General features: G+C 42.2%; 1 protein-coding gene across 3 annotated transcripts in view; it reads left to right on the plus strand.

Moving 5' to 3' along the window:
• The first annotated feature begins 2705 nt into the window (after positions 1–2705).
• The window catches only part of MAK (male germ cell associated kinase), a 48854-nt gene continuing 26004 nt past the window's right edge, over positions 2706–25555 (plus strand). For 2 of the 3 annotated variants that reach the window (XM_055406714.2, XM_088831107.1), the window contains exons 1-3: positions 15242–15588; positions 17518–17597; positions 21854–21986. In XM_055406714.2, coding sequence (XP_055262689.1) covers positions 15401–15588; positions 17518–17597; positions 21854–21986 — 401 coding nt within the window. In that variant the 5' untranslated portion in view covers positions 15242–15400. Of the gene's footprint in view, positions 2818–9476; positions 9805–14201; positions 14257–15241; positions 15589–17517; positions 17598–21853; positions 21987–25555 lie in introns of those variants that run through there. The other variant, XM_055406715.2, reaches the window with a different exon arrangement.

Below are 25555 nucleotides of genomic sequence, written 5' to 3' on the forward strand. Positions count from 1 at the left end.
GCTCCCCCATCCCTGGGATTCTCCAGGCAAGAACACTGGAGTGGGTTGCCATTTCCTTCTCCAACCATCTTTCTAGTTGATATATATATGTATATGCATTAATATATGATGTTTGTTTTTCTCTTTCTGATTTGCTTCACTCTATATAATAGGCTCTAGGTTCATCCACCTCATTAGAACTGACTCAGATGTGTTCCTTTTTATGGCTGGGTAATATTCCATTGTATATACGTGTGGTGTTTTTAAAACATGAAGTTTACAGTTACTTCTCATGCTTCAAAAAGCTGCATTGATTTCCTGAGTTTTTAAACTTTAAGTTCCTCCCAAGTATCCCACAGCAATCCAAATCAAAAAGTACACATTTTAATAAATGAAAAAAGATGGGAATGAAAATTGGGATTTTAATAGTCACTTGTCTTTATGATGTCCCTTCCCTCTAGTATTAAAAACTTTCTTTTTCAGAGCTTTTGAACTTCCTTTTGGGCAGAAATTTGATTATATATCATATTACAGTAGAATCATCTAAGTCAGTGAATAAAACATAAACAAAGTTGCTGAACCTAGAAACATATTGATAAAGATCAGCTCCACAAATTCCTTTGACAGAAGCAAACACACTTGAGGTGATATAATTTATGACTTCCTGTGAAGCAAGACAGATTCTAGACATATTTGTGAAAGTTATGAAGTGAACTGAATAGTCTGTGTAAACACAGCGCAGTGAAGTAGTTGCTCCTTGACAGACAGGCCAGGTCTCAGGTTCCCAAGCCTGCCCTGTGGCCCTTCCAAACGATCAAAGTCATCCATAGGGATTCTTCCTGGCTAAAGTTCCCGTTGAGTGTTTCGGCTTCAGTGTCTTTTGATCTCCATGTGAGCCCTCCCTGGCTTCTGCCTGAAACTTCTGGGACCACCCTGGGGCAGGGGCAGAGGGTCCCCGTGCTAGTATGGCACCTCCCCCATCTAAGGTCCTGTCAATTTGAACTCTTAAATGTCCCTTGTTCTATCTCCGTCATTACTGCTATACTTGGATCCACCACACTTCCTGATCAATTGCCATAGCCTCCTTTTTATTCTTTTGCCTCTACACTCACTGCTGAAATCTACTTTACCCACTGCTGCTTTTGTGATCTTTCTGAAATGCAAACATGAACATGTTACTTCTCTGTAGAAAGTTCTTCATAGTTCTCTCATTACTGCCTGGTAAGGTTCATAGCTGGGCTATAAGACCTCCATGATCTAACTTAACACTTCTTATTAATACTTTTCCCATCTTTTTCACTTTAAGCTGTGAGAGAACCATGACCATGTCTGTCCTGCTACCCTGCCATTATTCCAGAGCCTTGACACATAATGGATAATTACTAGCAGGCATATCACTACCCCATGTCTCATGCTTCTCATTTATGGGCCTTTTTGCTAGCTAATTGAGCTGCTTCTTGGTAGAAACACAAGTGTGCCCTTCTCTCATAACTCTAGGCTAGTTATCATCACTGGTTTATTTATTCACCATTAACTCATTTATCTTGTGATTTACCACAGTCTAAAATCACTGCAGATGGTGACTGCAGTCGTGAAATTAAAAGATGCTTACTCCTTGGAAGAAAAGTTATGACCAACCTAGATAGCATATTAAAAAGCAGAGACATTACTTTGCCAACAAAGGTCCATCTAGTCAAGGCTATGGTTTTTCCCGTGGTCATGTATGGATGTGAGAGTTGGACTGTGAAGAAAGCTGATCGCTGAAGATGATGCTTTTGAACTGTGGTTTTGGAGAAGACTCTTGAGAGTCCCTTGGACTGAAAGAAGATCCAACCAGTCCATTCTAAAGGAGATCAGTCCTGGGTGTTCATTGGAAGGACTGATGCTAAAGCTGAAACTCCAATACTTTGGCCACCTCATGGGAAGAGTTGACTCATTGGAAAAGACCCTGATGCTGGGAGAGATTGGGGGCAGGAGGAGAAGGAGACTACAGAGGATAAGATGGCTGGATGGCATCACCGAATCGATGGACATGAGTTTGGATAAACTCCGGGAGTTGGTGATGGACAGGGAGGCCTGGTGTGCTGCGATTCATGGGGTCGCAGAGTCCGACACGACTGAGCGACTGAACTGAACTGAACACCGTGACTGGTACTAAATTCTTTGAGCGAATGAGTGAAAATGAATTCAGAAGTGTGGCCCAGGAGTTAACATATATGTGAGAAGTTGACCAGTATAAAGAATTGCAATGCAGTGCAGTTCACTTTCACTTTTCACTTTCACACATTGGAGAAGGAAATGGCAACCCACTCCAGTGTTCTTGCCTGGAGAATCCCAGGGATGAGGGAACCTGGTGGGCTTCCGTCTATGGGGTCACACAGAGTCGGACACGACTGAAGTGACTTAGCAGCAGCAGCAGCAGCAGTTTTCCCCAGGCAGTGCATGTCTAAACAAAAATACAAGGATTACGAGGCGAACAGTTGGCTTTCTCTTGCTCTTCACAAGCCTGGGAACCAGATTCAGTGAGTTAAGACTTTATAGAACGAGTGGGAACAAAGAGCAAACAACCCAACTTCTCATAAGTAAGTGCAAAGGTAATCAGGACTGCCCCAAGCCCCAAATGAAATAGCAGAAGAGCAGGAACTCCGGATGACTTCCGGGCATTCCTGAGGCCCCGCCCCTCGGGAGGCGGGGCGAGCGTTCTGGGCAGGGCTCCCCGCTCAGTCCCGTCCCGTAGGCGGGGTGTAAGCGGCGGGCGGCGCGGGGCGGACGCACGCCCGCCGTTTCCTGGGAGATGGAACACACAGGACGCCGGAGCTTCACAGGGGAGCCAACGAGGTAAGCGGCCGGCGCGGGCAGGTGATCCCGAGCTGGCAGAGGGGCGGACACTGTCCGTCCGACCCGAGCCTGTCCTGCGAGGCGGCCCGGCATGTCCCCTGGGCGCCCTGTCCTGCCGGGGCCGACCTCTGCCGAGAGAAGGGGCCTGGACACCGGTAGGGGTCGGGGACCGGAGGGCGGAGCACTCCGGGAGGGGCGGAGCTGGCCGGCGGGGACGGTCTGCCTGCTCCCAGCGCTGTGGGTTTGCTCCGAGGCGCCCCTGGCCGCTTTCCTGCGCCCCTCGACGGCGGGGTTCAGGCCTGGGTTGGAGGATGACAGTGGGCATCCTGCAGCCTGGGAGACCCTCACCCCCGAGCCTCTACCCTAGAGTCTTCCAACATACCCCCCACTCACCCCAGATCTCCGCCTCTCCCTTTAGTGCCTGGGCTGGAGGGGACACTACTTTGAGGACGGAGGGGGCGGGATCGGGTCTCGAGGAGGCAGCGGAATTGAGTTCAGAGCTGTTACAAGAGTGAAAAAGGAGGAAAGAGGAAAGAGAAACTGGGGCCAAATTCAGTGCTCACTCTTGCATCCCAAAGAGCTGCGAGGTAAAAGCGGAATTCCGGCGCAGGGTGGACCAGCGGGCCCCCCGGTTCCCCACGCCGAGCCCGCCGCTGCAGTCGGCTGGACACGCAGGTCCCCCGGGACCACCCCTTCCCGCAGGCGGGCAGGACTGAGCCCCCGGAGTCTTATGGACCCTGGTTTGCTGGGGGGAAAAAAAATCAGAAATCAGAGCGTCAAGGAACGAAAAGTGCTTCCTGACTTGCAAATAAGACGGGCATTTACTTTAAGGACTGGGGTTGGAGTCGGGGGAGGGGAGGCAATAAATCTGGCTTTTTATAAAGTGTTTGTAATTTCAACTCTAAACGGATTGTGTTTGATCTTTTTAAATGATCACGCATTTGTTCTAATTGTAACGGAATTCTCATAGAGTCACAGGTATTGGAGTTATTTTAATCAGAAAAACAATCCCTAGAGTCGAAATAGTAATGGAGGCAGAAGTTACTTTCCAGCCTTTCGGCCTGTCTTCACTGTCCCCATCCCCCCAACCTCCATCTCCGCCGAGGGACCGAGTGACCGGAAAAGGAGAGACCCTTCACTCCGCCCAAGGAGGCCACCTTCTGCCTGGGCAAGGCAGAAGCTGGCTTTGGGCAATGGTGTTTGATCTATTTGTTGGGGTGGGTTTGTGTGTGTTTGTTTTGATTTGGTTTTGCTTCGTTTTAAAACAGTTTGTGAATATTAGCACAGGGCACTATGCTTTTATTTTGAAAACAATATCTTTGTTTTCCCATTTCAAAAGCTCCCCTTTTAATTTCTGTAAACGTATGACGTTGGTTAGTTTGAAAACTTTTTTTCTGTTTTGCTTTTTAAACAACTTAATGATTTTTATGGAATTACTTTAAAAACAAATGTTAATTCCAGCCTTAGAGTAATAACATTACAGCAGATTGTACCAAAGCAACTTGAAGATGGGCGGAGGTTATCTGCTCAGTGATTGGGCAGACACAGATTTTACCCTCCATTTGCCCTTTCTCTTAATCTTCTTTAATCCTTTCTTAATCCCTTATTAGCTGGTAGAAGCTGTTGAGAATAAAACTCAAGTTTACAGTAATTGTGCACTTAGCTAAAAATAAGACAATCAGAATGGGACAGAAATGGTAAGAGTATTTATCTAATGTAAGTCTGTAATTGAGCCTCTCAATAAATGTTTTTTTCCTTAAGCCAGAATATAAGGTATGTGTAACTCATAAGAAAGTACTGTAGCTTGATTGTAGAAAATTCCAAGTTCCTAACAATTTGGTTAAATTAATTGAGGATCATAGTTAAATTACATTTACTTGTGTTTTGCCTTGTTGCATCCATGTTGAAATACATACATGGAAATAGTCATGTGCAAAAGAAGTCATATTAATACACCCCTATTTTGCATAATTAGCTTCCAGGGGTCCACAGAGAAGACCTGATGTTGGGAAAGGTTGAGGGCAGGAGGAGAAGCGGGCAACAGAGGACGAGATGGTTGGATGGCATCACCAACTCAAAGGACATGAATTTGAGCAAACTCCAGGAGATAGTGAAGGACACAGAAACCTGGTGTGCTGCAGTCCACGGGGTCGCAAAGAGTCAGATATAGCTTAGCGACTGAACAACACAACATCAGAGAAGAATATACATAGTTTGCAGAGAAATATCATTGAATGTGAACTGGGGACCTATAGGCAGTCTGTCTTTTAAATTGCATATACTGCTTTTTGACTAGTAAATCAGTTTAGGACCTTCCTATGCTACACTCATAAGAACAGTTGTTTACGGGCTATCAATGAGTAGATGCTGTGCTCTGCTACACTAAGTTGCTTCAGTCATGTCTGCCTCTTTGTGACCCTATGGACTGTAGTCTGCCAGGCTCTCTGGCCATGGGATTCTCCAGGTGAGATTACTGGAGTGGGTTGCTGTGCTCTCCTCCAGGGATCTTCCTGACCCAAGGATCAAACCTGCATCTCTTGAGTCTCCTACATTGGCAGGCAGGTTCTCTGCCACTAGCGCCACCTGGAAAGCCCCTCAGTGAGTAGGTACATGGGAATAATTAAAAAACCCTTTATACATTGGGCCATTATCCTTGTTTTCAGGGGGATAAGGAGACAGCTGGAATGGTCAGCTTCTCACCCTGGACAGCTATTTTGTAATTAAAATGACTCAAAAGAGACCTTTCGGATGCTTTGTTTGGGAGCATAGTATGTAAACTTGTGTGAACTCCAATTGTCTTGGAACCGCACGTCAGACTTTTTAAAATCCGTGTCATACCCATAATCTTCACTCCCCCAAACAAAAGAAGCCGAGAAACAGCCATGTACTTCTTTTATTTTTCCCTGAATATAAGTATCCTATGCTATAGCACTTGAAACAAACTGTGTTTCCAGGGTTTTTTCTTTTCTTTCTTTTTTTGAAGACTTAGAGTAAGGTTTCTATTACAGCCACTCCAAAAAAAAAAAAAAACAAAACAGAACAAAACAGCTGGGCTTCCGAGCTGGGGCAGGAAGGCACCAGTGACTGAATGGTCTGCTGTGCTGTGATAGTACTGGTGGTGGTCTGGTTGATGCTTTTTACAGTGGGAGAGAAAGGCAGTTCATTCCACTTTTGCAGGTGGTTGAGCCACTGCAAGGTGAAATTTCCACGTTTCTGGCACCCTTTACCTCTGAAATTCTCTCCCAACCTGGGCAGCTCCCTCTTCACTCCTTTCTCTTTTGTCCTTTCCTGGAGAAGGAAATGGCAACCCACTCCAGTGTTCTTGCCTGGAGAATCCCAGGGACAGTGGAGCCTGGTCGGCTGCCGTCCATGGGGTCGCACAGAGTCGGACACGACTGAAGCAACTTAGCAGCAGCAGCAGAGGTGCCTACAATCACCGACTCCCTCTTAGACCTTCGGCATTTGTCTTCACTCAGGTGTTACCATGAAAATAATCTGTTGCATATGCAGCAGATTTGCAAAGAGAAGATGCTGCTATTTATCCCATTAGAATTTAATTCAGTAACTTGGGGGTGGGGTGAAAATAAATAACTTTCTTAACGAACTCCAGTTAGACTCCCTTCTCTCCGACTCACTCTCCCTTCACTGTTTCTGGCCCAATGTTTCAGTGTCCTTCCAGGTTATCGGCATGAGCCAGATCCAGCTGCACAGCGTAGTCGGGGTGGGGAGACGCCTGTGTACTTTTCGGGGTGTTTACAGCATCTTGGTGTGTTGGGGTGAGGAGTTAGGAATCTTTAGGGGGTGGTGGGGGTGGGCAGCCTTCATTGTGCGGTGGATTCTACATGGTTTGGGAGTGAAGAGGGATGGTTCTTTTAGCTACATCAGTGATTGTAAAAGCTAGCAAGGATGGGTTGTTTAGAAGTGGGGATTGCACTGAAAAACCAAACAGCTTCAGGCTAATGGAGTTAGACTAACTCCATCATTGATTCTCTTGATGGATCCTAGGTCGTTTAATCTCTCTGTGTTTTTATTGTACATTGTTACTGATATGATGAACACTGTGGCCTTTTGGACAAATTTAGTCTCTGTATTGTTACTTAACCAGAAAGAATCTGTAAACCTCTGGAGAGCACACTTCAGTAAAAGACCTTCAATAGAAAAGCTAGAAAAGAATGTCAAGCAACTTAGCGAATTCCCTGGTGGTTCAGTGGTTAGGACTTGGCACTTTTGCTGCAAGCTGTGTGGTGCAGCCAAAAAAAAAAAAAGAATGTCAAGCAGTTTAACATCTGATAATAAACTGCAAAATACTGATTTAATAAAATTCTAAGTGATCAGAGGGAATATATTTTATAGCCCATGTTTTGTTTAATCATAGCACAGAGTATTACCAAACAGACCCCCAGAGAGCTTTCAAAATTGTCTTTCCTTACCTAGATAAGGGAAAAATTAAGGAAACCAAATACACATGTTAGTCAGGAACTGTGCAGGGGATGTTGTCTTTCTCTGTATTAATACCCTCGTGTTTAGAACCTGTGTCTATGTATCATGTAAAGACCACTTGCAAAAGAACTTCATTTTTGGGCAAATGGGGAAGACTTTGCTGGCATTTGTTGAAACCATTTGCTAAGATATGACTGAGACAGATGAAGGAACCACTAAATGAAACGGAATTTACTATCAAGATCTCTTTGTCAAGATCCTGGCAACAGAGTTAGTGTGGCCTAAACTACTCAGGCGCCCTTGAATGGTTGCTATCTGTAATGAAGTAAAATAAACGACAAATGAAAGCACACCCCCTGTTATCTGAAAGCCCCACAGGTTCTTCCAGAGCTTCCTGTGGACAAATGTGTTCCTGTATAAAGGGGGCTACAGCATTTTAGTGCGCTTCTCCGCTGTGTTTCTGCAGAAAAGCCTGTTTTTGGAAGCCTTGGGTACTTTGACAATTACACTATATTCTTGTTGCTCCTACAGTTCTGCATCTAATAGAGAAGGAATTTCTGTGATTTTATCTGGTGGAAGTAGTGCTACAGTGAAAGAAAAATAATCATTGACTGAAGCATCAGATTATAAAAGGCATTTGAATTTTATTTTTTGGCCAGAACACGCGGCTTGTTGGATCTTAGTTCCCCCACCATGGATCAAACTAGGACCCTCAACAGCAAAGGCACAGTTTCTAACCTCTGGACCTTCAGGGAATTCCCTATAAAAGGCATTCTAAAACAATGTCCTTTCACAGTGCCAACCGTTGTTACCTTCTGCAGCTAAGAATACAGCCTTGTAGCAGGAGGATAAGATATTTTTTAAAGCAACATAAGAATGATAAACAGGTATGAAATGAGAAATTGTTCCTTGAAAGCTGAATTAAGACAAAAGAGTGGGAGGAAATTATTGAACACAGTTGTAATGAAGGAAGTACTACAGCTTTATGTGCTTCGGTTTTTTTTTTTTAAATTGTAATAATAAAATCAGAACCTATAGAAACCTTTACCTTTCTAATATATATACACATCTACAACCCCTTTTCTGTAGTTTTGAAATCCACAAAGCTCTGAAAGATGGATTTTCAGAAATTAATTTGTGCAAATTCATCCACAAAGCTCTGAAAGATGGATTTTCAGAAATTAATTTGTGCAAATTCATTTGCAATAAAATATGACCCGAATGATGTGAGGCCACTTATGGTCTTCATTTCTTTTATTTAGAGCACTTCTCTGACATTTTTCTGCAGGTGCATTAAGATGCTCTTTGGGAGATGTTATGTACCCTCCTACTTTTCTGTGGTTGGTGGTTTAGTTGCTAAGTCAAGTCTGTCTCTTTGGACTCCATGGACTGTAGCCTGCCAGGCTCCTCTGTCTATGGAATTTTCCAGGCAGAAATACTGGAGTGGGTTGCCATTTCCTTCTCCAGGGGATCTTCCCGACCCAGGGATCGAACCCAGGTCTCCTGTGTTTCAGGTGGAGTCTTCACCCCTAAGCCAGCAAGGAGACCCTCTATTTCTTTTCTAAAATATGCAACTACTGGATTCCAAACACATCTGGTCCAGGACTTTCACATAAGGGATTTTGGTCCAAATCAAACACGATGCAAAAATTGATTCTAAGAATGGATATAGTGGAGGATCTGATTTTCCACAGTCTGATGTGGACTCATATAGGTTCTACTGCTGCTGTGTCGCTCAGTTGTGTCTGACTCTTTTCGACCCTATGGACTGTAGCCCGCCAGGCTCCTCTGTCCACGGGGATTCTCCAGGCAAGAATACTAGAGTGGGTTGCCATGCCCTCCTCCAGGGGATCTTCCCAACCCAGGGATTGAACCCAGGTCTCCTGCATTGCAGGTGGATTCTTTACCAGCTGAGCTACCAGGGAAGCCCATAGATTCTATTTATAGTCAGTTAATAAAAAAAGGAATCACAAACATCATTAAGTCATGGTTTATTGGGTTCAGTTTCATTACATGGCACCATGTATTAATAAATGAAGCATTCCGCAGTGATTTTCATCAGTCTATCACATGTGAACGTCATTCCACATAGCACAAGTGATTTACTGACACGTGCTTAACAATTAGTATTTATCTTACAGTTTTCCTAGGTTACCAGTAAATTTTTGGAAGCGATTCTTTAATGAGCATTCCTTTTATTCTTGTTGCTTTTTCCACAGGGTGTTCATAAGAATGGAAGCACCGTTTCCTTGCCAGATTCCTTACTGCTGTATCTTATGAACCTACAGAATCTTGGGGAAGAACCTGTATTTAATGATGACAAAACCAGTCACCAGTGTAGCAACAACGGTCTAAGGGCAGAAACTGAATACAAATAAAAGACGCGCTTATATACAACAAAGACGTCATTTCCCGCGGACAGCCTCTGCCGCGTCATTCTTCCGAGATGAACCGGTACACGACCATGAGACAGCTGGGGGACGGCACGTACGGGAGCGTGCTCATGGGCAAGAGCAACGAGTCCGGGGAGCTGGTGGCCATCAAAAGGTACCACGGGCGGTCCTGCCGCCTTCACCCGTCTTTCTGTTCCTCTCCTTTGCTTGCTTGAGAACGTATACAAGCGCAGAGAGGTCTGGTCCAGACCCCACGCTTGTTAGGCCATCGTGGAATGCCATTCTGGAGACAGCACTGCAAAAAAGGAGTTCTGCTGGTCCCCTACGTATATGCGTTTAATGTTCTGGTTTGTCCAGCAAAATAAGGGCTCTGCTTTTGAAAAAAAATTATTTTTAATTGGAGGGTAATTGCTTCACAAGGTTGTGTTGGTCTCTGCCAGACATCAGCATGACTCTGAGTAAGTGTGCATATGGCTCCCTCCCACCCCCGAGGCCATCCCACCCTCTAGGTTGACCCAGGTGCCAGGTTGAGCTCCCTGTGTTACACAGCAGCTTCCCATTAGTTATCTATTTAGGGCTCTGCTTCTTATGCATGATAAATCTGAACTGAAACTGAAGGTAATGCATAGAATTCTTTTTCAACACTTAAAGTGGAGTACAGAGTAGAGCTTATTATTTCTTTAAAACAACAGGCCTCAAAATCAGATGGTGTTCATAATATCAAATTGACTTCTGAATGGCATATGGTTATTTACCTGAGCTTATCAATGAAATAGAGGAATTATTAACTTAATTATTTCTTTAATCTACTGTATTTGATATCTATCATATGTTAAAAAAAAATTACCCCAAAGCTTAGTGATTTAAGACAAGAACAAACATTTGTTAACTCATCATTTCTGTGGGTTAGGATTTTAGGAGCAGCTCAGCTGTGGTTCCGGCTCCAGGTGTGTCTGCGGTGATGAGAGGTCGGCCAAGGTCACAGTCCTCTGCAGGCTGGACCAGGGCTGGAGTACGCACTTGCAAGCTGGTTCTCAGTGTCAGTTTGCTGGGGCTGCTATCACTAAGTACCCCAGACTGGGTGGTTTAAGCTCCGTATTTATTTCCCCACAGTCTGGAGGCTGGAAGTGTGAGAGTGAGATGTTGGCAGGGTCGGTTTCCCCTGAGACCCCTCTTCTCAGCTTGCAGACTGTCTCTTCTCCCCGTGTGTTCACCTAGTCTTCCATCTGTGTGTATCTGGGTCCTGATCTCCTCCTCCTATAAGGACACCGGTAATATCGGATTAGGACCCACCCCAAAGGCCTCATTTAACCTTAATTACCTCTGTAAGGTCTATCTCCAAATGCAGTCGTTCTCTGAGGTACCGGGAGGTTAGGACTTCAAGATATGAATTTGGGGGGACACGGTGGGGCTCAGACTGGACTTCTATATATGCCAGTTTAAGCACAGACTGGTTGGTTTAAACGGTAAGGATTTATTGAGACAGTTGGGAGGTTACAAGTCTAAAGTCCATGTGTCAGCAGGGTTGGTTCCTGCTGAGGGCTGGGAGGAAGGGATCTCTCCTAGGCCTTTTCCCTTGGCTTATCGATGGCATTTTCTCTCTGTGTACCTTCCACATCAGCTTCCCTTGATGCATATTTCTTTGTCCAAATTTCTTTTTTCTTTATATATAAGGACAATTTCTCTATATATGGGGTTCTACAGATCGTCACTTGAGTGTTCTCATGACACGGTAGCTGGCTTCCACCACAACAAGTCTTGGAAACTGATTACCACTTCAACCAAAGGATGATCATCCAACATTTAAATGCTTTAACAAACATTTATCAAATGTTTTAAAACTTAACAATATCATGATCTAAAATATTACATACATAAGGAAATACTTTTATAAAGTATTGTGAAATAGCCATTAGTATCAAGTAAGTAAATGTATAATGAATTGGCTTCCCAGGCAGCACTAGTGGTAAAGAAACGTCCTGCCAGTGCAGGAGACTTAAGAGACCTGGGTTCGATGGTTGGGTTGGGAAGGTTCCCCTGGATGAGGGCACTGCAACCCACTCCAGTATTCTTGCCTGGAGAACCCCATGGTCAGAGGAGCCTCATGGGCTACAGTCCATGGAGTCGCAAAGGGTTGGATACGACCAAAGTAACTTAGCATGCTTACATAACTGAAAAGAAAAACGGGAATGAAAAGAAATTTCCCTGACCTGAAAGGTGAAATATTATAGGTACTTTCCATAAAGTTGCTTTTAAGACCAGTATGCCTGTTGTATCCCCTACTGATCAGGATTGTACTGGAGACCCTAACTGGTGCAATAAGAGAAAAAAGTAATAAATGAGGTGTAAGTATTAGCCAAAATGAGATGAGAGTATTCTTAGTTATAGGCTAAGTGATTAGGTAAATTCACCCAAATGCTTCATTACACACAAATAAATTTATATGTAAAAATATCTTTAAAAGGACTGGAAAGATTTACAGTAAAATCCATGAATGCTGTGGCTCCTAGGGGAGAGGGGTAAGAGGATGAGGATGAGGGTTGGGTCTCATGGTATCATCTTAGAAGACTTTCCACAGAAGGTGAGATCTCGAGAATGAGGAAGCATAGCCAAGCTGTGAGAATAGTGTGTGTGAAGGCCTGGAAGCAGGAGAGAGTTTCCTTTGGGAAGTTTTACTGTAGGTCACTGGTAATAAACCTTGTAGTATCTGCTACCATTTCAGGGGAAAAAAGAAAAAAATAGCTATAACGTGGTCCTTCTAGGGGCTGGTAATAAGACCCTCTCACCTCATTAAATTAACAAATATTTATCAAGTCCTGTGTCCTTTAAAGACCTGAGAGGCAGTTCCATTCCAGAGGGTCTCCTGTTTGTGGGACGGTTGCTCAGGAGCCCCACCTGTGGGTTTCAAAATCCACCAAGCCACCATTTAGTGAATATCTATTGAGACTTAAACTGTGTCTCAAAAACTGATCAGGCAGGTGGTGATGTCCTCAGAGAGCTTGCTGATGTACTTGAGGAGAGGGGACAAGGTCTAAACATAATAATTTAACTATATGGTATGTAATAAGGTGGTCAGTGCTATGGGAGAAAAAGCAGAACAGGAAAGGTGACCTCAGAGCCCTGAAAGCCAGCTTCTGGCGTTCAAGGAATAAGGATCAGCCTGAAGTGAAAGTTCTCTCCATTCTTCTAACCAGCCAAGCTCTTCCTAGCTGTCTTTCTCTGGCTGGCACCTTCTGTCTTGCAGGTCTCATCTGAAACACTCCCTCATCACAAAGGCCTGAGGCCTGTCCAGTTTATCTCATGATCCTTAAAGCTGATCTGTATGTCTGTTTTGTGTTAACTAAAGTCGATTTCCTGTGAGATGTGAGTCACCGGTAACCATTCCCGATTTCATCATCCGGGCATGAAGCAGGTGTTGGATGAATAAATAAATGGAAGAGAAGCTGGCAGGGAGTCTAAAAGGAATTCTAACAAATTGGTTTAACTTCTTACAATTAAATTAATTTCTTTACATTGGTCTAAGAAATTGGGATAATTGTTTTGTGAAAAAACTTCTGTATTTGCTGCATATATATACCCATTCACTTTAACGTAGTATTGATAAGAAGTAGTAACTGTTGTGGATTGCAGCTAGTACAGATGTTTGAGAATAAACATTTCAGTTTGTACTAAATTTTGAAAAAGAACTTGAATATGTTAACTAGCCTCTAAAGGTTGTATTAAAAATCCTATAATTATTTTTTAAGAGTCATAGAGATCGTATGTACAGTTTTGGATGGATCTGGTCACTTGATGAAAATACTTTTATACTATATTTGAATTGACTTGTATTTTATTTCAAATTGAGCACTATGCTGGACTTTCTTCATTTCAGCAAGACACGTATGGCTATAGTACTGAAAAGTATCTTTTGGTAAGTCAGTAAGCCCTCAATTTTTAGCATCCGAGTACGTATAAGTGAAATTCTGATTCACTAAGAGTATTTTAGGAATAATAGCAGTGATGCCCTTCTTATCTCATTGCAGCCAACCACAGATACTGGTGCAGCTTCCCTGGTGGCTCAGATGGTAAAGCGTCTGTCCGTAATGCGGGAGACCCGGGTTCAATCCCTGGGTTGGGGAAGATCCCCTGGAGAAGGAAATGGCAAACCACTCCAATACCCTTGCCTGGAAAATCCCATGGACAGAGGAGCCTGGTAGGCCATAGTTCATGGGGTCGCAAAGAGTCGGACACGACTGAGCGACTTCACTGTCACTTTCACAGATACTGGTAAAAATAGGAACATCTAGTATTTACTGAGTGCTGACCTAAGCCTTTTACAATAAGCTTCTCTTATGCAGCAGTTTCTACTCTATAGCTAAGGAATTTGCAGCACGGAGGGTCATTAGGTAATTTGTCCAAGAAGTGACATAGTCATGAGCCTGCACCAAGTGGCCTTGAGATGCACAGAATGGAGATGATCTGCTTTTAAGGAGTGAGAAAGCCAGCAGTGTAATATGTGTCTTCACACCCTCAGTCCCCAGGCACTAAACTTTTCTTTTTTAATTTCAGAATGAAGAGAAAGTTCTATTCTTGGGATGAATGTATGAACTTGAGAGAAGTTAAGGTAAAACCCCAGAGATGGAAAGAACCTGAGAAGACCTCAGTTCTACCTCACATCCCTCTCATTTCCGAGGATGTTCTCTGTCGGAAGCAGATCAAAGATAATTCTATTTCTTACATTTTTCTTTATCTTCCTAAACTAATTTTCTCATCAGAATGTCAGTGGAGAACAGAAAATAACTGTACCCTCACATTTGAAAGTACATTCACTTTTTTAATGCCAGTGATCTCCATTTATTATTTATTTTTTCTAAACTTTTTATTTTGTGTTAGGGTATAGCTGATTAACAATGTTGTGATAGTTTCAAGTGGACAGCAAAGGGACTCAGCCATATAAATACATGTATATATATGTGTATTCTCCTCCAAACCTGGCTGCCATTCAGGCTGCCAAATAACATTGAGCAGAGTTCCCTGTGCCCTACAGGAGGTCCTTGCTGGTGATCCATTTTAAATATAGCCGTGAAAGTACACTCTCACCTTTGAAAGAGCGTTTTAATTCATACTATCAAAGGAAAGACAATTTTATAAATTACCACATACCATTTCTTTATATTTTTTATGTACAATGTGGATACATTTTCAGAGACTTTTGCATGGAACTGCACAAGGTTTAGTCAGAGAAAGGTTAAACCTATTTAATGATCAAGAAAAAAAAATGTGACAGACTGAAATGCTTGATAGCTATTTTTGACCTGGTTTATTTCTGCACCTATATCCATTCCTTAAACAATTACTGCTTACTTTATCTTTATGGTTTTACTTCTTTATTTTTGGCTGAGCTGGGTCTTTGTTGCTGTTCGGGGTTGCTCTGGTGGTGGCGAGCGAGGAGGAGTTGCGGGTGCATGGACTTCTCATTGTGGTGGCTTCTCTCGTTGGAGAGCACCGGCTCCCGGGTGCATGGGCTTCGGTAGTTGCAGCCCCCGGGCTCCAGAGCGCAGGCTCCGTAGTCAGGGATAGAACCTACGTCTCCTGCCTTCCTAGACAGATTCTTTACCCCTGAGCCACCAGGGAAGCCCTTTCTGCTTACTCGAAATAGGTGTTCTAAGATGTTTTTAAGATGTGTAAAATATTATAGGTATTAAAACATAATTCAGTAATGAATTTAGAAGAAAGGAAAAATTACGTAATTATCATACCTAGTATTGATGAGATTTTGCCAAATGCGGTACCTTTGCCTTAAGAATTTTTCATATTTAGTTGCTCTGTTGCAGTCTCTGAAGAAACTTAATCATGCCAATGTGATCAAACTGAAAGAAGTTATCAGAGAAAATGACCATCTTTATTTTATATTTGAATATATGAAAGAAAACCTCTATCAATTAATGAAAGACAGGTATGTCTTTATGAAAATTAAGTTTTCCTTTACTGTCTCCTCCATCAGTCCTTTAGGAGCCCTTCAATATATCACACTTTGCAATATACAGGTCCAAGGGGTAGCTTTAAATTAGCTGTTATCTTTATGAAAGGATAATGCCTAATTGGAGAAGAACCATCATTTTTCTGTTGTAATCTCTTAGAAGTCAAGATAAATATTTCATATAAACACACTATCTATCTATAGTTTTTGAAACAAAAATCTGTAGTTTAATACTCAGTAATAAAACTGGCCTTGGGCAAAACTGAGAAAAGCATCTACCTTGCTCTCCCATGCATCTCGTGAAGGGTAATTAGGGAATGGAGGAAAGAATGAAGTTGTTTTTAAGAAAGGACCTAATAAACTGGTTCATTAGAACGCTTAAGTGAATGACAACAACGTGTTATCAACACCAGGAAAATTCTTTTAAACATACGGACAGAACCTCTAAATAAGGGCAGTTTTCAGTCATGTGCCATGAGCGTGGAAAGAATAACGTTTTCGTGGTAGCTACTGATCACATCTGGAGATTGATGTCCATTTTGCCTGTCTTTAAAACCCGAGGCGTTCAGCAAAAGATCCTAAAATATAAGATGAATTTCCCAGTGGATTGACGTTGATTTTTCTCTCTGTGTTTCTTACACGCACACACATACACTTTCTCTCTCAAGTTCTAAGGATGATGATTGAATTTTCCTTTAATCTTATTTTTTCTTCTTTCAAAAATACTGAATATATGTTATGTTCCAGGCTGATAGCATTATGACATTAATAGCAGTTAAAAGTGAAGGAAACCTCTATCTCTCCAGTCAGTTTATTTTTCTCAAGTTCTTTCTAGCCCCTGTACACAGGCGTGCCTGCTTTTCATGTAGTTGTAATGTTAGTGGTGATACATTTCTTATGTGATTTATCCACTTACAGGTTTTCTTTTAATGCTGATACATCATATGCATAGTGACCACAGTTAGTATATTCTGTTAAACGACTGTACAAAGCTTCACTTATCTCTGAACCATTTAAAATCAGTAACTATCAATGGGCGAAAAGGTTGGTAATTATAATGGATAATACTGATGCAATGATTTTGTAGCCTTAGAAGTGATAACTATGAAGATTATGAAAGTGCTTACAAGTGGGTAAAAAACAGAAACCAAAATTATATTTATGTAACACTGACATCTTATATAAGAATTATACATGTGAATTATGACTGGATTAGAATACTGAAAAATCAATATAGTTTCTTCATCAGGTGGTGTGATTATGGGTAATCTTTTTGGCTTTGAATAATAATAATAATAATTTATGCTCTTTTAAATATATAAAATGATAAATATGTTGAGATATAATGTTGAAGAAAAATTAAGTACATATAAATATAACAAATATTATATATTCATCTGATTTTTAAAAAATATATAAACCTGTTGATGGAAGTAGTTAACACAATTGCAAATGAACAATGAAAGAGTCAGCTTTGGAATTTCATGATTCAGTTCTGGATTTCTAAATTAAATGGAAATAAAAGTGATATTGTTTAGAATATTATTTCCAAGTATAAAAGTATAACTTATTTCCAAGTCTCCTATAAATATGTTATCGTACTTTCATAATTTAAAAAATAAGAAGAAGAAAAAAGTATAAATGAAATACTATTGATCGTACGTAGTAAAGGACTATGTGAGGTTAAGTGCCATTTTTACACTGTTTTTGGTAACTTAACTTCCTAAAATATTGTTTTTGAGGATTAATTTACAAGCCTTTCCAATTCAAGTAGCCTTCTTTTCCATTTCAGCTGAAGACCCATGCACAAAACATTGGCTCTGATTCTATAACTGTACCTTTAGTATATACCATTCTTTTTGCAAACTTAATTACATTATTGTTTATTTGTTCATTTCTTCACAGAAACAAGTTGTTCCCTGAGTCTGTCATCAGAAATATTATGTATCAGATATTGCAGGGGCTGGCATTTATCCATAAACATGGTAGGTTTTATATCCCTACATCTTTAGATTATTGTCAGTTATGGATAGGAATTATATGTAAGCTATTATTAAATAAATGATATTATGTTAGATAACTACAACTTTGGAGTATGTGCCTACTAAATGACATATTTAGAAACTTGAGAATTTCTACAATTCTAAATAAAATAGAATTTCCATAATCTATAATTATCTTCCTCTATCAGAGAAGGCAATGGCAACCTACTCCAATATTCTTGCCTGGGAAATCCCACAGACGGAGGAGCCTGGTGGGCTGCAGTCCATGGGGTCATGAAGAGTCAGATGCGACTGAGCAACTTCATTTTCACTTTTCACTTTCATGCATTGGAGAAGGAAATGGCAACTCACTCCAGTGTTCTTGCCTGGAGAATCCCAGGGATGGGGGAGCCTGGTGGGCTACTGTCTATGGGGTCGCACAGAGTCGGACACAACTGAAGCGACTTAGCAGCAGCAGCACTGTCTCTGTATCAGAATTTTTTAGCAGTTTGATCACCAGAGTTTAGTGTCAGTCATCATAAACCCACCCTGCTACCTTATTCCACCTAATTGTACCATGGAGATGAAAAAAATATAAGGTTCCTCTTTTGGAAAAGGTTGAAATGCTTTGATCTATCATGACCAATTACTAACATTTAACTAGCTTAAAGCCACCCAAGCTATAGTATTTTCTAGTTTTTCTTAGTATTCACAAATAGTTATTTCTATTCTTGAAGAAATTAAATCAAGTGCTTGTTTTTATTTTTTTGAATTTCTTATTTATGTTAATCTTAACTGATATTGTTTTTTGCATCTCTATCAAACCAAAATAATTTTGCCTGAAAAGTTAATGATTATTATGAAAAATTTTAATGAATGTTTAGAATCACTAGCTGTTTAGATATTAGAAAAGTTTATGCTACCATTGCTGCATTTTGAGCCTAGGCTTTCAAAAATCACCATCATTAGTCTCCTTTCATGTTTCATCTGATATTTTCTTTTCTCTTTTAACTGCTACAGGAAATAAATAGAATTTTCTAAAAATGCCAGGCAGAAATAAAAAGAATTTTCTAAAAATGCCATGCAGAATTCCATGTAAACCTTGTAAGAACATTCTTCAATCCCCAGTCTTATATAAGCTATAAACTTCTTTCAAAATCTAAAACCCATGATAATTTATTACAATTGATTGGTAAAAGTCAGTCATTTGTTAATTAAAATTAAGGATATATACTAATTGTTTGTAATGGATTCCTTATCTTCAATCCATTGTAAAACTCTGGTCAGCATGATAACTCTTGATTTTTGCATGCGTTAATTTATGCTAATGGAAGCAAGTGTGGTGTGAAAAATCAAAAGCCTCATGAATTCTTTTGATTTTTTTGTAAAGAGCTTTGTATTTTACTGTTATCTTTTTTAGGCTAGTAATAAAATTGGTTTAGATTTCTTAGATAGATGGGCGTACCAGACCACCTGACCTGCCTCTTGAGAAACCTGTTTGCAGGTCAGGAAGCAACAGTTAGAACTGGACATGGAACAACGGACTGGTTCCAAATAGGATAAGAAGTACGTCAAGGCTGTATATTGGCATCCTGCTTATTTAACTTATATGCAGAGTACATCATGAGAAACGCTGGGCTGGAGGAAGCACAAACTGGAATCAAGATTGCTGGAAGAAATATCAATAACCTCAGATATGCAGATGACACCACCCTTATGGCAGAAAGTGAAGAAGAACTAAAGAGCCTCTTGATGAAAGTGAAAGAGGAGACTGAAAAAGTTGGCTTGAAGCTCAACATTTAGAAAACTAAGATCATGGCATCCGATCCCATCACTTCGTGGCAAATAGATGGGGAACAGTGGAAACAGTGGCTGATTTTATTTTTCTGGGCTCAAAAATCACTGCAGATGGCGATTGCAGCCATGAAATTAAAAGACACTTACTCCTTGGAAGAAAAGTTATGACCAACCTAGACAGCTAGTGACTATATCAGAGAAGGCAATGGCAAACCACTCCAGTACTCTTGACTAGAAAATCCCATGGATGGTGGAGCCTGGTAGGCTGCAGTCCGTGGGGTCGCTAAGGGTCGGACGCTAAGGGTCGGACACCACTGAGCGACTTCACTTTCACTTTTCATTTTCACACATTGGAGAAGGAAATGGCAACCCACTCCAGTGTTCTTGCCTGGAGAATCCCAGGGACGGGGGACCCTGGTGGGCTTCCATCTATGGTCACACAGAGTCAGACATGACTGAAGTGACGCAGCAGCAGCAGCAGCAGACAGCACATTAAAAAGCAGAGATATTACTTTGCCAACAAAAGTCCATCTAGTCAAGGCTATAGTTTTTCCAGGGGTCATGTATGGGTGTGAGAGTTGGACTCTAAAGAAAGCTGAGCGCCAAAGAATTGATGCTTTTGAACTGTGGTGTTGAAGAAGACTCTTGAGAGTCCCTTGGACTGCAAGGAGATCCCAGTCCATCCTAAAGGAGATCAGTCCTGGGTGGTTATTGGAAGGACTGATGTTGAAGCTGCAACTCCAATACGTTGGCCACCTGATGTGAAGAGCTGACTCATTTGAAAAGACCCTGATGCTGGGAAGGATTGAGGGCAGGAGGAGAAGGGGATGACAGAGGATGAGATGCTTGGATGGCATCACCGACTTGATGGACATGGGTTTGGGTGCACTCCGGGAGTTGGTGATGGACAGGGAGGCCTGGTGTGCTGCGGTTCATGGGGTCGCAAAGAGTCGGACATGACTGAGCGACTGAACTGAACTGAACTGAACCAGCAATTTCAGAGCATAAGGGATTGAAAAAGGAAACTAGGATTTTAAAATTGTTGCTAAAAGTAAAGGGTAATCTAGAGATCGCTTTTTAAGTGTCTACATAGTGATTTGGGAAATCAGACTCAAGAATAATAGACATTTTTACAAAAACTAATTTATTCTTGTCGTATTTGTCTCAGATGTAATCCTTTGAGAAAACAGACACTTTTAAAATAGTAGCTGTCAAAAAATTGAACTAATACTTTAGTTAAAATAGGACCAAGTTACCAATATATTTATACTATATAAGGTGGGGAAAACCTCAACTCTGGTGTAATTCTCTAAGATTTTATAGATGAATGTCATGCGCTCCCACTCCTGTCTTCATCATGAAAGTATGACATGTTTCTCTTGGAAGTGAATGAGATGGATCTCAATACCTGTTTGGAGTAAGGAGTGCCAGGTGCGCCGAGTCCATCTGTCAATGTCACACGCAGCCCACAACGGCTCTGAACGGATTAGAACTGTTCAGGCCTAGAAAAGTCTTCCGAGCTCAAACCCTCTTGGAATGATGACGATCGCCTACAACCGATGAGCAGGCCGTTCTTTATTCTCCACCCGGAAGGGTCGTTAGGATACAGGCCATCTGTGCACGGCCAGTGTGCTCGATGCACTCCTTAGATGTTTGCAAGGAGGGCTTTCTGCCTCATTTTCACGGGGCTGCCGTGTAGCTTCGGGAACCATCTATTTTATACATTAGTTTGGTAAATAAGCACGTTCCTGTTGCGCTTAATGCACTTCTCAAATAAGTGGTTATACTCAAGGAATCGCAGTTAAATTTCCAGCAGCAGGAAGACCAGCTACACTGGCGTGAACGGATGTGCAACCCTCCTTGAGCTTCACGCGACCACCTCTCTCCAGGCTGAACCCCCTTGTCTGCTACACACTCACGATCACAGGGCCTCCATAGGGCTGCTTTGCATATTCACAGAGATAATCGTTAATGTGGCCGTATCTAACCCAGTGCCTGAATGCATCAGATCCAGAAACAGAAATACTAATGGAGGGACTTCCCTGATGGTCCAGTGGCTAAGACTGCGCTCCCAGTTCAGGGGGCCTGAGTTCAATCCCTGGTCCGGGAACTAGATTCCACATGCCCCAACTAGAGAGTCCGCGTGCCACAGTGAAGATCAGAGATCCTGTATATTACAGCTAAGACCCAGCGCAGCCAAATAAATAAACATTTTTTAAAAAAGAAAAGGAAATACATGCGCGTATTCGTTTTTACCCATCATATGTACTGTATGAATTTCCTTGCCAAATTATTCTGAAAGCACGGTCCTCACCGCCCATCGTTTTACAGACAATAAATAAGGTTTATTTTTCCCCCTAATCACATTCCTAATTAGAACAGAGGTTCAGCTACATCTTGTTAATACATCAAATATGTCTAGATACGATGATTTATTGGTTTTTCCTCTCTGTATTACCAAGGTTTCTTCCATAGGGACATGAAACCAGAAAACTTGCTTTGTATGGGCCCAGAACTTGTGAAAATTGCTGACTTCGGACTTGCGAGAGAACTAAGGTCACAGCCACCGTATACGGACTATGTATCCACCAGATGGTGAGTAGTTTATGCCACTCCCCAGAGACGTGTGTCCCTGGTGAAGTTTTCCCGCAGTAGATTGTTCTGTGTCTTTCTGGAGGTTCCACATCAAGTACTTAAAAATAGAACTATTTTTTATATTCTTTGGAGAGAGAGAGGAAGATTGGCTGATGACTCTTCTGATTAATAAAAAGAGAAGGAAAAAGGATTTCACATGTCCATTCACGCGTTTAGCAAACATTTGCCGAACACCAACTTCTGGATACTATTTTAGGCAGTGGAAACACAGAAGTGAGGGCTTCCCAGGTGGCTCAGTGGCCAAGAGTCTACCTGCCAATACAGGAGGCGCAGGTTCCATCCCTGGGTTGGGAGGGTCCCCTGGAGAAGGAAGTGGCAGCCCACTCCAGTATTCTGGCCTGGAGAATCCCACGGACAGAGGAGCTTGGCGGGCTGCAGTCCATGGGGTTGCAAAGAGTCGGACACGACTGAGCAACTAAACAACACAGAAGAGAACTAAACAGAAAAGAATCTCTGCCTCATGCTCCTTACATGACAGCCAATCCACGAACAAATTAAACAAATCCGAGTTACCAACGGAGAGACATACACAGGTCCATCAGAAGACATCAGCGGTCCATCATGTCTGGGTAGTCTGAGATGTGATGCCTAGACTGCTTGATAGCAACGAGAATGAGAGGCCTAGAAACTACATAAGCAGTTTGATGAATCTCACGGATACAGTGCTGAGAGCAAGAGCCAAATGGAAAAAGAGCACATTATGGGATTCCATTTAATGTACAAAAATAGATCTAATCTATGCTGTTAAAGGTCAGAAAAGCGGCTACACAGCGGGGTGAGGGGGGGCAGAAGTGACTGGAAGAGTGCAGGAGAGGGACCGTCTTGGGTGCTGACAACACATAGTCCCTTGATCTGGGTGCTGTGTCCATTCTAATTGTGAAAATTCAGCAAGCTGTATTCCTGGGACACATGCTTTTTTCTGTATGTATCAGTTCAGTTCAGTTGCTCAGTCGTGTCCGACTCTTTGCGACCCCATGGACTGCTGCACGCCAGGCTTCCCTGTCCATCACCAACTCCCAGAGCTTGCTCAAACTCATGTCCATCGCGTCAGTGATGCCATCCAACCGTCTCATCCTCTGTCGTCCCCTTCTCCTCCTGCCCTCAATCTTTCCCAGCATCAGGGTCTTTTCCAATGAGTCAGTTCTTCGCATCAGGTGGCCAAAGTATTTATGTTATACTCCAATGAAAGCAGTTAAGAATATTTGAGTATCAGGTAGTGATATGTTATTACAGAGAAGAATTAAGTCTGGAAAGGGACATGGGATTGGAGGCGGCACGGGAGGGGAAGGGCATGTTGCTGGGTTTTTTTTCCTTCTGTTTTGGGTTTTTTGGCCTCTTAGCTCCCTGATCGAACCTGCGTTGGAAGGCCATGTCCTTCATTGTCTTGCATCCCCTGCACTGGAAGGCAAAGTCTCAGCCACTGGACCACCAGGGAAGTCCCCGTGTTGCTGTTTTAAACAGAAGGTCTCAGTGATGCTGGGGTGTCAGGGTGGGGAGATGCCAGTGAGAGCTTTTCAGGCGGAGGAAATGCTGAGTGTGAATGCTGAGACCAGGCCTGGAGGCAGGAGCGCTCCGCACAGAGCAGAATGAACACACGTGGCAAGAGCAGGAAGCGAGGTTAGAGTGTTTGTGAGGTGGCCAGATCTCAGAGGTCCCTGTGGATCATGGTAAGGACGGGGGTGGCCTCCCCTGTGAGAACTGAGGAGACCCTTGGGGGGCTCTGAGCTGCCAGATTGGAAACAGAATCTAGAGGAGCACAGGCTGAACTGGGAGACCAGGGAGGAGATGGGGGCAGAAGATGGCAGAAAATGACTTGGCTCTCGTGGCCGTGAAGGCGGTGAGAGGGATGTGTTTCTAAGTCAGAGCAGACGAGGGAGGGAGGAAGGAAGGGAGTCAGGCGCTTCAAGGGCTTTTCCGTGAGCTGCCGGAAGGCTGGAGTGGGCCCTGATGGCGATGGTGCCGCTGGGGAGCTCCGGGTTTGGGGGAGGCTGTTTTCAGGTGAGGGGGTACCCCTGAGATGTCATAATAGGCAGTGGGCCCTATGACCTGGGCTCAAAGGGCAGGACTGGGCTGGAGATCTCAGTGTTTAAAATTACAGGGTTGGAGGAGGTCACTAAGGAAGCGAGTGTGGTTAAAGAATGAATCGGTCTGAGGATGGAGCCGGGAAAGGGTGGCAGTATGTCCCGGTTTGCTCAGGGCAGTCTTGGCCCGGGGCCTGTTATCAGTAGTTTCATTAGAGTGAGCTGGGTCATGTCTGATCCCCCGACACTTTATGCCTCTTGCTTCTCCCCCAGTCTTAGCTGGTAACATGAGAGACAGTGAACCAGATTCACACTTTAACACACAGCTAATTAACAATGCCAGCTTTTTTTTTTTTTTAATTTTGAGCGACTGAACTGAACAATTTAAAAATTTTAAACAATTTTTAAAAAAGAGTGTCTTCAAACTGGCTTTGAAGAGAAAAATTAGTTACCTTATTTCTAATAATGGTTTGATTTTTTTCATCACAATCCATGGAATCAATGTGAAGCTTTAGGAAGGTCATTCTTTGAAAAGTGAAATGGCTGACGAGACTGGGAATGCTACTTAATTAAAAAACTTTTGCATTGAAAATAGCATTCTTTTTGCAGTGATAAACCAAATACAAGTTTTAATGATGCTGAACATCATTAAAATAGTATTCGTACTAAATTAAGAAACCTGGAAAGCTGAAGGGTATTTGGTGAAGATGCACATCTGTTTTGTAACTGCTTCCAGATAAGCTGCTAAATTGCTTTCTAGCAAAATAACAAGTTGCAGTTGTCAGAATATACACATTACACATACACAAGACAGAGCCTAAGCAAACCACAAATTTTCTGTGATGACATTGAGGTTGACTCAAAGACTGCTGCAGCAGGACTGTATATTTCTCTCTCTTTGCTGTCATTCGAATTTTAGAATTGTTTGAACCTTTGAAAAAGTACTTTGTAAGTCAGTTTCAATTTTAATAATTTACAGTGGTGCCTAGCTTTTTTGTACATAATCTCTTTATATTTTGGTTGCATTTTGTTTCAAATCCCTTGGAAATCTTCCTTCAGAATTTTTGATAAACAGAGCGCCAAAAACTCACGCTTCTGAAGTTTATAGCAAACTGGAATTATTGAAAATGAGGCTCGCAAACAGGAAGATAATATTTATCCCTATAAAAGCAAAAGAGGAACCGAACAGATTAAATGCTAAGAGCTCAAAGTATACTAGTTTTTATCTGTTTAAATGTATAGTTAGAATTGGAAAATCTCCTCTTGCGGGGAGGAATCTTTTTAAGAAGCTTCTATTTTCAACTGGGTAAATTTAGATCCTGTACTGAAATGGAGTGAAATTGAGACTATTTGTTTTCAATATCTAAACCTGGCAAAACGTTTGACATAATTTTGTCTCATAAAACTATCAAAACAGTAACAGGTATTGGCACGGATGCGGAGGGATTGGAACCCTCATAGGTTGTTGGTAGGAGTGCAAAATGGTAC

This window comes from Moschus berezovskii, chromosome 23 (genome assembly GCF_049115385.1).
Source record: "Moschus berezovskii isolate FMDL1 chromosome 23, NW_MosBer_1.0, whole genome shotgun sequence".
In the NCBI taxonomy this organism is placed as follows: domain Eukaryota; kingdom Metazoa; phylum Chordata; class Mammalia; order Artiodactyla; family Moschidae; genus Moschus; species Moschus berezovskii.